An 18,732-nucleotide genomic window follows, 5' to 3' on the forward strand; every position below is an offset into this window, starting at 1 on the left:
TAACTAATAGCCTCCTCACAATCTATCTTGACTGACCCCCGCGACCTTTCTCTGAGTTACTCCTGATTCCTCCATTACCTGGCCGAACTCCTCTGCAGGATGGGGCTATTTTACTGACGCACGACCTGCACTGTTCATTTCTGTGCTTTCCTTCCATTGTTACCGCCTTTATCTCCACGACCTCCCCACCTTCTTCCCTTTAACCCCACCTGAGTGATAAATGAGGAAGCCGAGATAGAAAGCTGATGGTGGAAGAGGGAGAGAAAGACTGTCAGTCTGTGAAACTGGCTGATCCCATTCCTCCAGCAGCTGGATGTTTGTACCCAATGAGCTTTCTGTATTACAACGCCACCGGGTCCACATAGAGTACATACAGACGTGTTACCAAATACTATATGAAGAGCAATGATGATAAGATAGTGGAAGCCTGATGCTGCCTCTAACGCATTTTAGTTCAGGGGCCACACAGACAGCCCAAATTCATCTTGAGTGGCCCAGACCGGTAACATAGTGCCTTAATAACCTTTAAATTTAAAGATTTTCTTTGTTGTGGTGCAGAGTATACCTGATGAAAATGTCTATATCGTCACAAAACCAAACAATTACCGCTGAAAAATGAATAAAATAATAAAATTATTTTAATGATATGTGAAGTATTTATACTTTTTCATCCGATAATTTGACTTAATATAATATTCCTGCAACAAAGCAGCACAATGAATTGATTATTAACTAAGTGTAGGTTTATTAACTTTTTGGACACGCAACAAAATGTTCTTGTTCTGCTGTATTTATTCACTGTTTTCTGAAATATATTTGGTAAATTGGTGTGAATTGTTGATTTTGATATTTGATTTTGAACATGTTTGAAAAATAAAAGGAAATATATGAAATGAAATTAAATGAAATGTCTTCGGATGCAAAAAACTGTGAAATGTCCCAAAAAACTTCCCCTCTGGCTATTACATAATACATGTTTATACAAACTCACCTTGACAGCATGACATTTGAGGCTAGTTTGATCGCAATGAGGCAGCGTTCATACTGAAATCTCAGCGTTGGTCTCAGTGTTGTCTTGTTTCTGCTACTCTTAAGAAAATAGTTAAAGCATCAGTGTTGTTTTTTTTTTTTTTATCATTGGTGGTTTGGCGGGATCAGATTGGGCCCTGTTGTGGGGCTCAATTTTGCACATGGACCTTCTGTTCTCCTCTCCAACATATTTATCACAAACATTTGATTCTCTAATGAACTGTGGTTATTAGTGAAAGTGTAACCAAATCATTTTGATGCAAAATGAAGTGTGAGTACTTCTCACAAGGACAACCAGGAAAAAAAAAAACAAGATTACACACATTTAACCCACTTGTGAAATGTGAGAGGAAAGCTTTTGCTGTCTGGAAATTTATTAAGAAATCTGATTTTCAAAAAGATTGAAACCTTTTCTCATGGTTCCCTTTTGAAAGTGTGAGAGTGTATTGTTGCAGAAAAAAGTTGCAGGGTCTATTTTAAGACAGATTCTCTTGGAATCAGTGCTGCTTTTTTGCTTGAGTTTTAAAGAGATCTAAACTGTTATTTCTCATGCCAGCACACCCAGTGCTGCTGCGAAAGGTCAGATTTTCCGTGAGATTCTGTAAGGAATTGAGACAGCAGCGGTTGGGCTGACAGTACATTGACTGCAGAGATAAAGATTGAACTAGATTTGTAATGTTTCCTCTCTTCCCAAAGCTTCCTTCTTAACAGTCATTCAGTACCTTCCCTCTGTGACCTTTGTCTTCCTGCCTCATCTCTCAGCCCTGTTGAAACGAGAAAGGCTACAGAACAGTAGGGATGAAGAGGTTGGTGAATATTAGAGTGAAGAATTGTTCACCCGAAGCTTAAAGGCATTCTGCCTGATTTTTATCTCCTCTCCTCTACTGCTGTCTTGTTATGGGCATCTTTAAGTAAACCGTGGCTGGATTTCATATTTGTTATTCCCTAAAAAACCTCAGAGAGAGCCATTTTCTGCTGTGTGATGTACTGACGATCATCTTGTTTAAATTGTGTGTTTTGCCTTGTAGTAGGCCCTTATGAATGCTGCCAAAGCCTTGTTTACTCGCGCTTATTTTATTTCTTTGGCAGCAGGCCATTTATATCACACGTTGCTGAGACGATCGCCGACTCTGATTTGCTCCTACTTCATTTCAGCTCAACTTTCATCCAGAAACTTTGGGTTGGATTCAGACATTCTCAGCATTGGAAGCATTGACTCACCAAGTGATTTAATTAAGGACAGTAACTACCAATAGAATGGTCAATAATGCATAATAGTGACCAAGTAAAGTTAGAGTTTGTGGTTATTGTATGTACAATATGCAGATCAATGTTTTGTAACCATTGCCGTGCATACATAGACACAAACCATCAACATAGGAGCTTGAGCAGAATGAAAATGCTTCCTGGAAACGCATGATTGAAAGATTCTGATCTGATCTATTCCAAATAAAATTGACTTCTGAACAGGAAGTCTGGTTTATGTTGATTTTTAATCCAAATTGAGTTGATGTCATGCTCATTGTGATCATATCTCCATAGTTGGGTTCAAACTAAACTTACTGTGCAAGTGTGTTCCGTTACATCACCATGCGACTCTGCATGCGTGCTCTTTTGATTAAAATTGAGGTGGAAAGATAGGATTGGTGGGTTATAATCGGACAATCTGATCTCTTAAGAAGTTTTTTTATTTTCGTTTCAGAAAGGTTTCACATGAATATGATGTCCGTTTACATGGAAATGGCATAAACGCTGAAAACTGAGTAGCGTTTATGTCAGGCCACGAGTCAGGGCAGTTGTTTGTGTTTGTCATCAAACCGCATGTGCAGAGAACAATATGTTGTAAACATTAACAATGGCAAGTACATGGACATTCGTATGGACAGACGAGGACGTTGGGATTTCTATCAGACAGATAATAGTATAGACCGAGTCGGAGCATTTTCAAGAAGTTGAACCTTAGGAGCCGTTTTCAAAAAGTTGCGTTTTTAGTGGCTCCGAGCACCGTTGTTTGTGTAAACAGACTCAGTTTGATTAAAAAAAAAAAAAGTGACAATGAAAATGCAGCTAATATCACACAGCAAATGTATACTGGACAAATAGTACCGGTATTGTGCACCATGAATCCAGCAGTATCGTCATGGTTTTTAACAACACAAGAAGTCAAAAGAGCCACATAACGAATAGTCAAATATGCAAAAAGTTGTCGAATCTGCATTCTTCTGGCAGATGCTTCCAATATACTATGAACATTTCAAAAGGTCCTGGTGCAGCTATGTGTACATTGGTCTTTGCAATATGCTGCAGATTCAAGGAAAGAAGCTTCTTAAGAATCCAGAAGAAAGTCACAAACGCAGCAGCGCCTCAAACGGTCCATGTTACTGTAATCACATCTGCTCGCAGGATGTTTGCAAGAATTTAATCTCGGCTCAAACATTTACTAATAAATGTGAATTAGAAATGTTTTATTTAGCTCTGCAGTTTGCAAATGCAAATACAGGTGAGAGTGTTTGCTTTGTGTTTTCTCTGTCTTGATTCGGAACATAAAGCTAAAAAGCAAACAAGTCTTTATACACAAATGTTGGTGTGTTTATTTCCCCGAAATGTGACCGACCAGTTTCTGGACTGGGGTTTGAAATGGAAATAATGTCTCGAGAATCACTAATGAACCCTGATGCCTTCTAGAAAGCTTTATTCACTTATTCACCAAAGCCATTGTGAGCTCCATGCAAATTTTTGGGGCTTATTTTCATAGTAAGAGTCAGAATCGAAACTCTTATGAGCAATGATATCATCAGTTGAAGTTTCCCAATATTTCCTAATTCTATTTTTCTATGAATAGGATTACTGCATGTTTGTATCGATTGTCATCCAAGATTATGGCAGTAACATTGAGGCTCCGTTTACACAACAAAGTTTCAAGTGTAAACGCATCATATTTGCCTTTTCAATTCAAATTTCGCTTTTATTAATGTTATTTTTAATATTGTGAAAACAATGTGGTTTTCACGTTGTGTCACTAGTAGGCTATGTTGGTTGAGTACACAGACATTCGTATGGACAGACAATCAAGTTGGATTGCTATTCTGGGGGACTCAAATATAAAAGTACCAAGTCCCAGGAGAATATGAACTGGGAGTCATGACACTCTGGAGGCCGCCATTGTAGTTATTGTCCATCTATTCATGTATGTGCCTAAGAACTATTTAAAACAGCCATTGAGTGCATGCACAGTGACAACGTTTCAGAAAAGCTGAGTTATCCCCCATTTCCATGAAAATGGAGTCGAAGCATTTTTGAAAAATCGCGAGTTTTTTCACAAAGTTCCACCTTGGGAGCCATTTTAAAAAGGTTGTGATTTCTATGGCTTTGAGTACCGTTGTTGTGTAAACTGACACACACAAAAAAAAAAAAACATTTTATTTTTTTCTATTTTCACATCAAAACATTGCCGCGTTAACAGGGCCGGAGAGTATACCTGAAACACACCACAATGTTTGCCACATCTTATTGGAGCACAACAGAAATCGCAAGCTCTGCTTCTTGGTGGCCGTACCATCTGCAGCTGGTGTGTTTGACCTTGTTTCTCCTCTTGACTCACCCAGCTGGCATTATCTCTATGAGGGGACCACACCTTCTCTTTAAAAAACGTATTTCACGTATCCATAGGCTCCTCCAGGTGTGTACATGTGTGGGTATGGAAGCATGGGGCCCAGCCCTGCCTCTGACTTGGTGGTGTCATCGTTTGACTCGGCGTTTGTCCATTTCTCAGCCTGTCAGTTAGCGAGCCCGCAGACTTCGGCATTAATCTCTGGTGTTCGGCATTCTGACTTCAAACGGAGCCCTTACATATGACCTCCTCATTCCGCCTCACCCTCCCATCTGCCACCACTCTCAATACTCCCATTAGCTCACTTAATATTCTGTCTCTACTGCAGGATGGTTTTTTTTTGTTTTTTTTGCTCTTTCTATGGGGTAAATTGTTAAAAAAAAAAAAAAAGGAAAAAGTTTGCTTCGACCTAGTCAGCAGAGTGAAGTGTTTCTAGAAAAGTCCTCTGCTGAAGGGCAGGCATTTAACAACCCAGCTGAATCATTCAGGTCATTATAAGGTGAAACTGAGGATGGATTACCAACTGGGCCAATAGAAAACCACACACTGTTGGGTCAGGTATGGCTGAGGACCTTCGCCCGGGGTGGATATGTCAAATATGAATCATTCAGTTGAATATAACAGTGGAGGGAATGTTTTCAAGGTCTCGCCACATATTGCTGCATGCAATATGTGAGGTGAGGATTATACGTACCCTTCAGTTTAAAATATGTATAGGCTGTATACTGACGATGGTTTTGGTACTGTGGCATCGTGGTCGGGGTTCTTGCCTCAGCGAGAAAGTCGTGGGTTTGAATCTTGGCTTGGACTTTAATAGGACAGGAAGTCAAAGGAAGTATTGACACACTTGCTAATAAACATCTAATCTAGGGGTGTCAAATATATTTTAGTTTGGGGGCCACACACAGCCCATTCATCTTGAGTAGGCCGAAGTGGTAAAATTGTGTCATGAGAATATTTCAATTTTAAGACTTTAAAGTTTTTCTTTGTTGTGGTGCAGTGTATACGTGATGAAAATATTTTTTACAAAACCAAGGAAATACAACCGAAAATGACTCCAGTCTGGACATATAGCTAATTTTAGTGGTACCCCGAAAAATGCTATTTTGAGGCTAGTTTGCTCGCACTGAGGCAGCATCACTGATACCTCCGCTCGTGTCTCAGTGTTGTGTTTGTTGTGTTTGCTATTCCTAAAAAATGTATTTAAAAAAATCTGTGTTTTCTTTGAAATTTTCACACTTTGCTTCATGGTTTGGCCGTCTGGAGCCTCATAAGGGCCGGTTTGTCCCTCAGGCCTTAAGTATGACATTCCTGATATAATAGCTATAGAATATGGTGATAAATCTTTCACTTAAATGAATCAACGCACTATTGACAAACATGATGTGGATCTTTATTATGGATATTTAAGTAGATATATAAATAATCAGTCTTTTCTCACAACACTAAACAATCATTCATCCACCAAGTGCTCTGTGACAAATTCACGCTACGCAGGTAATGTAGCACGGTGCCAGTTCAGAACATGGAGCTTTAACCAGCCGGAGAGCTCGGTCTATTTTAAAAAGTAGCCATCCAAATAATACATTACCTGTGTGATTCACAAATATGTCACTGGCTTTCAAATGCACAACTGTATAGCTGTTGTATTCGTTACTCCATCGCTGTCACGCTTACCCGTGAAGGGACAATGAAGCAGAAGGACAGATGAGACCGTCAGAGCAGTCGATTGGTACACGACGCGTGGATTTTGACTTCATTAGAGGCTTATTACTAAAACATTTTTAATGGTATGTGCCACTGTCACCGCACAACGATAACCACCCACGCACGCTACTCAGTGTTTACATGTAGCAACACTGCAAATTGGATCCATTTGCCTCCAGCTTGTGCGGGCTTGGAGACTTTGGAGCATACAGCAATAAAAAAAAATAAAAAACCTGAGTGCCTGCTTAGTGAATTACAAAGGCCCTCCACTCTCTTGGATTAGTGCAAATGCTAATCACCACCTTAATTAATCTTCCTCTAATTCCCAATTAAGCCCAAGACTCACTTCGTCTGGCTTGTTGAAATGCACTTCCCCAGATACCCCAGGAGCCCTCAGGCCAGCCGAGCTTCGACCGCCTCACACCTTGTTGCTTCCAGAGAACAAGAGCAAGACAGTTCTCTCTGAGTTGAATAATCCAGCCTATGTGGGGGTCCGTGTTTGTACATTTGTTGGGAAAAGGACAAAAAAAGAGTTCGATTCGGCAGAATCAGACAAAGTGATCTATATCAAGATGGCTGAAATTCTATTATTTTCACATTAATTATCATATGTTTGTTTGAAAATTTGGATTTGAACCATGCTTCAGGAGGCTCCAAGACAAGCGAGCAACAATTACAACAGCAATTTGAGTTAAAGCTACATGTCAAGTCTCAATAATTACCATCTTGTCTTCTCAAAATAGAACCATCCATCCATCTTCTATACTGTTCAGGGTTGTGGGGTCGCGAGGTGCTGGAGCCAATCCCAGCTGACTATGGGCAAGGGCAGGACACACTATGGGCAGATCACCAGAGAGACAATCACACACACTCACATTCACACCTCGGGGCACCTCATCTATTGATGATTAAGCTCACATGCATGTTTTTAGACTGTGGGAGGAAACCCATGCACGCATGGATATGACATTCAAACTCCACACAGAAAGGCCCCGGCTGGTATTTGAACCCACTGCCTTCTCGCTGTGAGGCGAGGCTGCTAATCACCATCATCATGCAGTCCCCGGATATTTTATTTTTATGGACTTCAGAAAATCCTGATGCACTTTGTGCCTCACAGACACAGGAAGAAGAATAAAGAGCAACTGCCAATTCAATTCAATCGAGAAGTAAGAATGACAGAATAGTACTAAAAGGAGTTTTAAGACTAGATATACAGATCAATTGGGCAATTTTCAAAAGGAGACCAGCACGCTCTGGTACAGAAAGTGCAACTGTTGATCAAATTCCTATGTGTAGGCGGGGATGCACTCCCTCCCACTCCATTCGTTAGTGAGCCGTTGCTGTCGTGTGTAGGTTGCAACATGCAGGTTCTTTTATTTCAACACTTCAAAGTGACACAAATGTATTCACAGTTCTTTAAAGCATACAGTGGAATCTGAATCTTGATGAGCAGCAATTGTGTTTTATAGTACTTATTTACATGCTGCATAATTGGTGTACACTGTGACTCTGGGTTCGCCCACATGGATGAGTAAACATGGCAGCATTTTTCATTGGAGCTTTTCCCAACGGTTTCCTTCCAATGCACGGATGTTTTCACTGCTTCCGAGGTTGAAGATAGCTTGAAATAACTTTTCTTGACAGTGTCAGAAATTTAGGATGACCATCCAAGCACATCTCACATTCGGACTGCTGCTTTTACCAAACAAATACTTGCCAATCAAAAGACCTGCAGGAGAAAATAACACAATGTTTTTTTTCACTCTACACTAAATGATAGCTTGTGGAGTCCCATGAAGATTCTGTTCGCATTTTCCATCTCCTTTTTTGTTTTCTTCCATGCATATCAATGCTAAAAGAAGAATAGGACACTTTTTCCCCCCTTTTTTGGGGGGGGGGTTCTCAGCACCACCAGCATACATGGATATCTTTCAGATTGATTTGGAATTTTATGTTGTTTTTGTTTTTGTTTTGTTTTTTTATATAGACTTGTGCATTTCCTTTGGGACGGTCTGCAGGATGAACATGCCATTATTACACACTGGGTCCTGATTTACTAAGATCCTCTGTAAAGTTTGCCAGATTGCAATGCTTTCACTGGCAGCTTGCACTTTCAGATTGCGTGTGTTGTATATGACCAACCAAGAGAAATACAATGAGCGTTCAGTCACCCGAAACACACGATACTCCATATTGAAGACAAACATGCTAGATTAACAGCGTGGCTATTGTGTGCATGCACGTCCAATGGTAGATCAGGTTCCACATTTCTGTGCATGCCGTGTCAGTTTTATATGCACTCACCTTTAGCGGATCAGCGCCCTCAAAAGCAGAAGTTGTCATGTGATTGTCGGAAGGTAACTGCAACCAGTGTCAGATTGATATTGTTTTAGTAACAATAAGCATTCTTTAGGTTTTAGTTCAGCTAATTATGAGTTGACCAATGAAAGTGTTGATTTTTCTTGGGAGAACTCAGACATTTCTGTCCTCTGTTAATGTCTTTTATTCCAACCATATTGCCTCCATTGACTTATCCGTTACGTCATTCAACTACTTCTTTCTCCCTCTCCACAGTTAGTAAAAACACGTGAAGCAGCAATAAGTAAGAGTATCAGTTGCTTTAACACCATTGACCTCTGCCGATGTTAGCATTATGAGCACAGCCAATGATGTCATTCCAGAGTTGATAAGCCTATGTGGCGTCTGGCTGATGCCTTGCCCTGGGGGATGGACAACAGCAGCTGGTCTGCAGATGTCAGACTACAAGGAGAGGTGCAACGAAGGAGATGTATGGTTAACGAAAGACGGGGCAAGGCCAACAAGTGCTCAGAGGAAGCGGAACAGTGTTTTTCACTGTTATCAGGCTTCTGCAGAGCTTGATGAGACCCATTCATTTGAATCGGGTGTCGTCGAGCGGGGAGACATCTAAAAGATGTGGGGAGGAAAAACAAGCATTGGAGAAGACTGCAGGGGAATTTTATAGAACACACTGGTGTACTACAGAGTTGTTGAGAAGACAGTACATGTAGGTATTGTGCTCTTATAAGCAATCTATCTTGTAGATAGGCACACAGCTTATAGAACAAGCATAAACACTGATCTCCCATAACAATATGACCCATTAAGCTAATAACACGGCTCATATATTCATTGTGACACCTGTTAGTGGGATCAACACATTAGACAAATTCTGAAGGTTTAACGACCGGGTCAGACCTGCTTTAAAGCTGCAGCTCTGAGGAGTTCCTCACTGCACTGATCAGTGTCTATCAAAACAGGTCCAGGAAAGTAAAAGCAGTGAAGTGACAAGGTCAAAGTCATGAACTGTTATGGCGCACCGACGCAGTTGATCCAGTGGAAGCACCACCCGGAAATCTTAAGGAGCCGTTTACATGACGACGTTTTCAAGTGAAAACATAAAACTTTTGTTGTTTTTCGGGTGGCCATTTACATACAGCGGTGCTCAGCGCCACCGGAAATGCAACTTTAAAAAAAAAAATGGCAGTCAATGTGCAACTTTTCAAAAATGTTCTGACTCAGTCTACATGGAAACAAGAGAATACACAACTTTTCCTAAACGCTGATACAGCACATGCCATGGTAAATAGTTCTTCTGCACATGTGCAAAGTAGATGGACAATAACAACAATGGCGACTTCCAGAGTGTCATGACTACCAGTCCATATTCTCCCAGGACTTGAATTTCTGTTTACTCACAATTGTTAATGTTTATAGCTTATTATTTTTTGCACGCATGTCTGTGTGGTTTCATTACAAATAACATCCAGCAGGAATATTTCTTCGCGTTTCTACTGTTTCCGTAAAAACAAACGTTCTCTGGGCCTAAGTATCTGCCGCTAACAAGATGGTGCCAGATATTCCAACACACCTAAAGTAGCCCATCGGAGCTTATATAATATTATACATGTCTTGATGGATCAGTGCTGTTGCAAATGGGAGACCTTCATAGTCTTGGGCGTATGGTCGAAATGTTGTGGCTAATCTGTCTAGATTGAGTTTTCAGCAAAAAATGAATAGAAACAGTCCATACCTATAATAAGTTATGTCACTCTTATTGAGAGGATGAGAATTAATTTAACTTCCCGTCGTTATCGGCTACCTTATATCCATCCAAGTGTAAAGATGAAAACAAACCTGTTGGGATCCAGCTTGTCAATATTAGATTAAACCTTGTCTGCTGGCAGCTCCATGCAGCAGTAATGTGAACTGGAAGTAGGCCAATAAAACACAGTGCCTCCCTTTGATGTTGCTGAAATGTGTACGGTAATTCAAAGAGAAATACTATGGAGCTCAGGATTGGATGATAAAAGAGGTTTTATCAGTGGGAATGGGGGGGGGGGGGGGGGGGGGGGGGGGGTCAGCAATCATAGCTGGCATCATGCTCTTTGTACTAGTTCATGGTATTTCATTTTTTTTTTTTACTTCTTTGACCAAGAAGAAACAGAACACGTTGATGAAGATTTAAGAGTGAAGCAAGCTCATTGCTTCCTGAAGATCATGTTTACTTGCTGCCACTCAAAATCATGCGCGGCATTGTGTGTCATTCACTGGTTTGCTGCAGCAGTGCAGCAGCACTGCTTAGTTTCTGCCCCGCGCTGCGAAAAAGCTGACCAGACTGTCAATGCCCCCCCCCCAACACCCACCCACCCACCCCATCCCATCCTCCTCCATCCTGCCCTCCTTCGCATTGTTTTATGTCCAGCACTCCTGTGACATTTCCAGTCAATTCCGCGCTCTTAATTGGAAAGCCGGCTTGTAAGCATTAGCCCGGCCTATTAAAAGCAACGTTGTAGTTTGGTGCATTGCTATTAATTGCAGTGCAGCCGAGGGGCCAGAAGGAGGCAGAGATGAATGAACAGCGAGGCAGACAGAACACAGCGTAGGGCAACTCTGAATTTAATTACAGCTAACCTTGGACGTTCACTCGTCCCACAGGACAACAACAATGACGCACTGTTTGTGGACGTCCGTGTGCATGTGTTTCAGGTAGACTGCACACATGGGAATGTGTGTGTGTGTGTGTGTGTGTGTGTGTGTGCCTGTACGTGTTCCCTCCTGCATCATGTCTCTCCCGCTCTCTTATGGATTTCAGTCATTCAGCAGAAGAGCCAAAGCCAGTTAGACACAGTATTAAAACCAGAACTTGACAAGACCTCAATATGTTAACCACTCATGTATGCAGCTTTTCTCTTTTCTTTTCTATGGAGAATGGGATCAAACTGAGATTGTGGTGGCCGCATTAGTTTCACTTAAATGACGTGTTTCATAGTGAAATGCTCTTGTAGCTTAAAGGTGGCTGTAAAATCCGCTTATTTGTCACTCATGACTAACATAGAAAGCTCAGACACTGAGCTGTGAATACATTTGCAAACTCACATTCACGACATATGAGGGATTCTTTATGGGCTTATGAATGGATTGTTATCCAAGATTATTTTAGTATTTAAGGCATTTGTTGGTAGAGAATAAAAATACAAACAAATCCTTAAAGTTTAACTTGCATCTAATCCAAAGTTGTACGTTTACTTTTTCTTGTTGTTTCTTTTGTTGCTCATTAAGACGTTTAGATTATAAATTAAGGAGAGATGAGTCATACTTATTTTCGGTAGTCGATTATCAAACCTCTCCACCTCAGGAGACTGCGCAGCACGCCTGATAGTAGTTTGAATTGTACCAGCTGATGCGTGCACATTCATTTGTTATTGTATTGGGGGTTTTTTCCGATGATCTTTTCACTATTGTTTTGATAGACAATGGATTTAGTATGCTCGTTACACTCCTAAATCAATTTTTCACACTGAGATTGGCAGGTAAACCCAAACTGTGTCACTCTGGAGTTTTAATTGCAGTGTCAAGTTCTATGTAGAGACTGAGGAGTATGGTTTTTCCACTTTTTCAGCTGTTAATTCATAGATTTAGAGTGCTATGAAGCACTTCATTAGCTGTCTGTCTTTTTTCAGTTAATTACCTCCCCTATTCCCCACTGCTCCTCCTCATACCTCTGACTGCTGACAATGTACAGGATCTGTCTCACCAACTCATGCCTGGTATGACACTTTTTCGAAATCCTGGGTGTTTTCGTGCATATAGAGTCTTTGTCGTTTTTTTTTTTTTCCTTTCATGTCTGTTCCTATATGAATGTACAGTCAATTTTAATATGTTCTATAGCAACAAATCCAAAACAGACATTTCAAGGCCAAAAATGCCACATTAGTGAGCAGAGGAGATGGTGACAAAAAAACACTCCCTTTCTATATGTTTAGATATTTGTTTCTCAGATGTTTTGGGCCTCATATAATAACTTCTGTTTTCAGAAGCAGACATCCAGGTTTTTATGCCTTCAAGACAAGCGTCAAATTTGAGAAGTTAATCAATGTTATCTGGTTTGAGAGATAAAAACATTTGTGTGTTGAATTTGAAAAATATGGGTCCTAAGACAGAACCCTGAGGAACTCCACATTATCTGAGCTGCAGTCGTCATTAACATGAACAAAGGGGAATCTGCCTGTTAAATATGATGAAGACCAGTTTAGTGCTGTTTCTCCTTTAGTTCAAGTCTCTGTAGTACAATGTTATGATCAATAGTACCAAATGGAGTACTGACATCTAAATGCTGCTCAGTCCAATCCGCACAAACTGTTATTATTAATTTGACAACACAATTACAAAAAAGTTTTTACTTAGGTAGTGGTAAACTTTTGTCAGTGAGACAAATGTGAATTTATATGTAAGTTCACAGGTTATTAAAACTCAGAATTTGACAATGCACTGCAAAAAATAACAAATAATCCTTACATTTTTAAAATGTAGTGTACTATTTCTCATCATTTATAGAGACAAGAAAACATCAGGAGTTCACCCTGGTTTTTAAATTTTTAAATTTTTTTTATCCAACCCAGCAGGATTAGATTATGTATTCATCCATTAATGGAGGGTTTCCATTCAAAATTGGTGAACCTCTAAAAATATGAATACTCAATAGAGCCAGTGTCAGGTAGCTGTCGGTTCATGTCAACTAATTATAGTAGTAAGCTGCCTCAAGCTGACATTTGTTTAAAATTGTGCTGTTGTTTTTTTGACATTTTGCCCGATTTTTTGGTAATTAATTTAATGGCTAACCCAGCAGGCTGAACAAATCATATTAGTAACCTTTCTTTCTTTCTATTACACCTTCTTACCACTTCACCTCTTTTAACGCGCACTAGCTTTTTACCATACCGCTTGGTTTACTCGTCGTCGGTGTCGGCAGTAATAGCTTCTGTAATGCTCAGGATGTGCGTGTGCCATGCAGGAAGCTTGCAGTAGCAACACCCTCTAAATATCTTATGAGCTTCTCCACTAAAGCATTGGGAGTAAATGGAGTGGCTAAAAGCTCTGCACAAACCTGCTAACGATACTCTTGAGTGCGTGCGTGCGTGCGTGCGTGCGTGCGTGCGTGTGTGCGTGCGTGCGTGTGTGTGTGTGTTTGTGTGCAGTAGAAGCTGATAGAAAACATGAAACTAGAGAAGAGACATTCAGGTTTGACAGCAGACTACACCTGTGTTTTTTGGGCCCTCGCCACTCAGCCTGGTTTTCTCTACGCAGACGAGCGTTTTCAGGAGTAATCAGCCGCGCAGACAGTCCGCTAAGCATTACTGTCTTGGTTGACTAATGAAGTTCACTAATCACTAAGTGTTTGACAGAAAGGCTCAGGCTGAAAGGAGTTCGCCACACACGGTGACTCGCACAACACACAGCACTGCAGACAAACACACGCTGAGGTCATGAGAGTTTTGACTCGACTTTCCACTGGCAATGCATCATGGGATTAGATCATATGTTAACCAGATTGCCCCGGGGCCCTGATAGCGCCATCCCCGTTTCACACAGTTGTGCCGGCCCGTCTGAGAGCCTGCGGTCGGGCCGTGTGTTTACTCATCCCGTCTGTGTTTGGATGAAAGGAAGAAAATGGTTTATTGGAAAGTGGGGGTGAGCTGTTAAGAAGCTCTGATGAGGGAGCTCGTTGCTGGAGATCAGACTGCGGTGCTAAGTGATAGCAGACGCTGGAAAACTTTGCATCTGTTATAAAAAAAAAAAATTAAAGTAACTTTAGCGTCTCAGATAAAATTAGAAGACTCCGAAATGGGCCTCCTGCTGTTTTGGCATGTGGGAGTGAAATGTTTAAAGTAACAATCTGGAAGATCACATATTTCCTTTTCTTTGATGGCACCTGTAGTAATTGCTGTAAAGACCTTGTAGAAATACTTTCTTTTTCCACATTGGATTCTGCACAGCTTGTTTTCATGGCCATGGTTTGGGGAAAAACGTGTGACTCAAGCAGAACCAAAAGTACCTTTACCTGAAGTGACATGTTTCACAATTGTGGGGCCGTCCACTGGTCTGGAACCAAAGCTGAGCTCACACGGGTATTTTTTTTATCTTAATCCAAAATGTGTGAACCTGTACAAACTCTGTGGCAATATTTTATAATTTTGGGGGGGATTTTCACTGAACGTGTGTATGCATATGTAACTTATAAAGGAGTCAAAATAGTGGAATAGAGACCCTCTTTTTACAAATCAGTTATGATGAACTGCTAAGACATGTTGCATATGAAGGCCATTAAGAGGTTTTGGTTTGGTTCGGTCCGTTTTGGTGCATTCTGGTCTTCAAATCTCCGTCAGATTTTTACTGAAGTGCCTGACAAAGTTGTACAACTTTTACATTTTTACAAATGGACCACAGTAACGTATCTTTCAACCAGACCAAAGTGCTTAAACAGCATACGTTGTTGCTGATAAGATGGCTGAATGAGTCATTTATGTATTCAGACATAACTCAGCTGATGAATTGGAGAGGCATTTTCTAATTACACACAAATAGAAGATAAACAAATCCAAGATTCATATGGCAAGTTCCGATTTGGGTGATTGGGCTTCCTACGTGATTGCTACTTCAGTATTTGATCCATGCAATGTTTTAGACATATTTTCTTCTCAATAGGACTCGTTGGCTTCTCTAGTGTACCGACACATTTTTGATCCAGACTGTTAGGATCTCTAATGTTTAACATTGCTGAAATTAAGCCTTGTTTAATCTTGGTGATTGGACTGAAAGAGGTATATTACTCTTTGATACTTGATATTCCGATTGAAATCAGTTCAAAATCCTAAATATTGTGGGGAAAACAATGTTTAATGCAAACGTCTAGTTCAGAATAAACAGGACCAAAATCCTTCAGAATGGAACACAGATGTAAAACATTCCACCTTAAGGCCGTATAAAACATCACAGTAATTACATCTTCATTTTCTTCCTTTACTTTTAATTATCACCTTCTTTTCTCAGTTCTCGATGATGATTATTTTTTTTCACACCTTTCTATATCATGTTATTCCCAGTTTCTATTTATTCTCTTCTTTGTCTCCAACACCTGTTACTTTTTTAGAAACCATTCTTCTAAGAAATGGTTGCGTTATCATCGGAGTAATCAGATGCAATCAGACGAACACAAGAGGAAATGGGAAAACTCAGGCAGCGTAACTCATTTTCTTGTTTTAAAGAAAGAATCCATGGGCTTCTCTTGTGTCCTGTTGCCTGTAACACTTCAATACGTCTTCATATAGTGATGTTTTCTCATTCAGCGTGAGCTGAAATGTGTAAACATTTTTGCTGGCAGCATACAAATATAAATCAAATCACATTTAACCACTTACATGGTCACTTTCAGCTGTTTCTCTTAACATGATAATGTTGGTCTTGTTATTGTCATGAGAAAATCCTCACACATGAGTTGTCAGTGAGGGTGCAAATGGGCTCATCACCCTCACCTGAGGTTAATCAGCGCCTGAGGTTTTTTAAAGGGGGCTTTGCGCTCGCCTCAGGCCCCGTTTACAAGGTTTCAAGTGAAAAGCTTTGTCTCTGTATTTTTGGTTGGTTTAGTGCATTTGTTAGTTTCACCATTCCGCAACCCGACCCATGAATTCGTTTAGGAAGGTGATGAAATAGTCTTTAGCAACACCTGAGTGACACAATGAATGGCTTTAATCAGTTAAAGAAGATGATGCTTGTAGAGAAGACTTGTGAATATACTGCAAGACGATAATGCACTTGAATAAATACGTAACCGAACTGTCTCCCACTTTATAACTGTTTTGCTTCAAAAAATCATAACCTCTCTTGTTTCACCTGCCATTGAACTTATTTAACTGTGCACCTACACAAAGAAAACACTTTGAGTAAGCTCTTTCTTTCTTCCTCCGCTAGGTGTGATCTACACCACTGATTCATTGGACCGCGAGACGAAGGATTCCTATTGGCTCACGGTGTACGCCAGTGACCACGGCGTTGTCCCTCAGTTCACCACCATTGAGGTGTTTGTCCAAGTGGACGACATCAACGACAACGCCCCTCTGACGTCGGAGCCGATGTACCGACCCTCCGTGCCCGAGAATTCCCCGCGCGACGTTTCTGTGATCCAGATCCAAGCCCAGGACCCCGACGCCACGCCCTCTCCCAACGCCGACAGGCTGAGCTACCGCATCGTAAGCGGAAATCCACAGAATTTCTTCACCATCAACACCCGCACCGGTGAGTAATCATGTGTGAGGCTGTCCACGTGTCGATGATTTAATGGTAACTGCATTGATGAGATAAAAAGTCAAATTCTTAAACCGTCATGTCGTCACACTGGAACCGTAACTGACAGTGTCTAAATGGACACAATGTGGTCTGTTGTTGTTTCTTTAGTTAGGATCAGACCAGTCAGCTTGGTCACCTTTAGCGTGATTAACTGGTTTGGACCAAAAAAACTGTCCCATCCATCATGGATCCACGACTGTTTCAAATTTGAAAAACTGACTTTTAGGTTAACAGTCTTATTTCTACTTAAGTCCATCCACCTTTAAACTCTGACTTAGTCATTCATTTGCAAATACATATGGTTCTCAACAGCTATTACTGTTAGAATCACAATATTTATACTGTCTGGGGTCGACCTCTGCCATGTAACGTGGTTGTTGTTCCTGGAAACCAACATTTTGAAAGGGTACATCTTGGTTATTTGGATTTTCACAAATATTGCTGGAAATTCTGTGATTACAGCTTTTTGCTGAAGATTAATTTTATCCATTCCCACAGACAAACTCAAACAAACTTGGAGAAAGCCTTCGAAGAAGAGTGGAAACTTGTCATTTTTAAAATACATTATTCCTTTATCCAATGACATGTTTGTTAAATTCTATTCATGTTTTGCATTGTAGGTTAATTTATTTGAGTGTTGCATCAGTCTTTGTGTGTCTCTCCAGGCTTCGGATTTAGAAAAGTCTCCTGTGAACACGGCAACGTTTTAAAAACCACGTCTGTTTACACGGAAACGGCAGAAACTCTGAAAACGATGCAGTCAGCATGTCAGCCCACGAGTACAAGTTAAGGACAAGTACTGGAACACTAAAAGTTGTAGCAACTCGAAGTTTTACGGCATTCCCTTCTAAATCCATTAATTCATTTTCTCTCCCTTTAGTCATTACTTCTGAACACATGTCTGATTCCTAAGATGAAAGTTGCAAAAGAAGTCTTTTATTAGATATAGTTTGATTACATACGAGACCTTGCCTACACTCCTGCTGCGAACCATTTCCCTTCTTTGCATCAGTGATTGCTGGGATCTAATTGGAGGTGTTTGGTAGTGGTGAGATAGTTTCTTTGTGTTGTGGGTGTGGGATGAGGCAGAGGGATGTGATGGGAGAACGAGCAGCGGCGGTGGCAACATCGTCTGGGAACATGAGCGGGCACTCTGCATGATGCCTCACACCGTTTGTTCCACAGATAAGGCATGTCGCGAAGAGGAGAGAGGCGAGATATAATTGGATGCTTCTATATTTATCTTTTCTTTCGTCGAGAACCCTGTTTTCGGTTGGATAATACTCCAACCCATTCCTCTCTCTTTTTCCCCGCAGTCGTCTGAATCTCGGGCCTTATTAAGGAGATTGTTCCACTTTGCTTTTGGTGTTGTCATCTTTTGTCTCCTCGTGTTCTCTCGTCCTGTCATCCTCTCATAAAGTCTGTTTTCCCTCCAACTTCCCTCTCTCCATAGTGCCACCACTTCTTTTTGCCTCAGTGGTGGACGTTGAATATTTCATTCTATTACAATGAAACATTGATGAATGACTGCAGATCGCCCGTCACCTGCTTCCTCTCTGATTTACACATTCTCATTGATATTTATGTCCGTTGACCATGTGCCTGACTTCCTCTTACATTATCTGTTTATTTCTATCTTCATTTCCTTTCTCATACTAGCCTCATTTCACTGTGTTATCACAATGACCATCAGTGTATCCATCCATGTAGCAGCCGCTTTCAAGATTTGCCATTCGAGAAAT

General features: G+C 40.7%; 1 protein-coding gene across 1 annotated transcript in view; it reads left to right on the forward strand.

Annotated features, from left to right (window-relative positions):
• The window catches only part of fat3a (FAT atypical cadherin 3a), a gene marked incomplete at its 5' end in the record, with an annotated part of 118,373 nt that overhangs the window by 23,547 nt on the left and 76,094 nt on the right, over window positions 1-18,732 (forward strand). The window contains one exon of the mRNA XM_080459568.1: window positions 16,616-16,939. Within this exon, the coding sequence (XP_080315694.1) occupies window positions 16,616-16,939 (324 nt within the window). The remainder of the gene's footprint in view (window positions 1-16,615; window positions 16,940-18,732) is intronic.

The sequence above is a fragment of the Lipophrys pholis genome (genome assembly GCF_963383615.2).
Source record: "Lipophrys pholis genome assembly, chromosome: 3".
NCBI lineage: Eukaryota > Metazoa > Chordata > Actinopteri > Blenniiformes > Blenniidae > Lipophrys > Lipophrys pholis.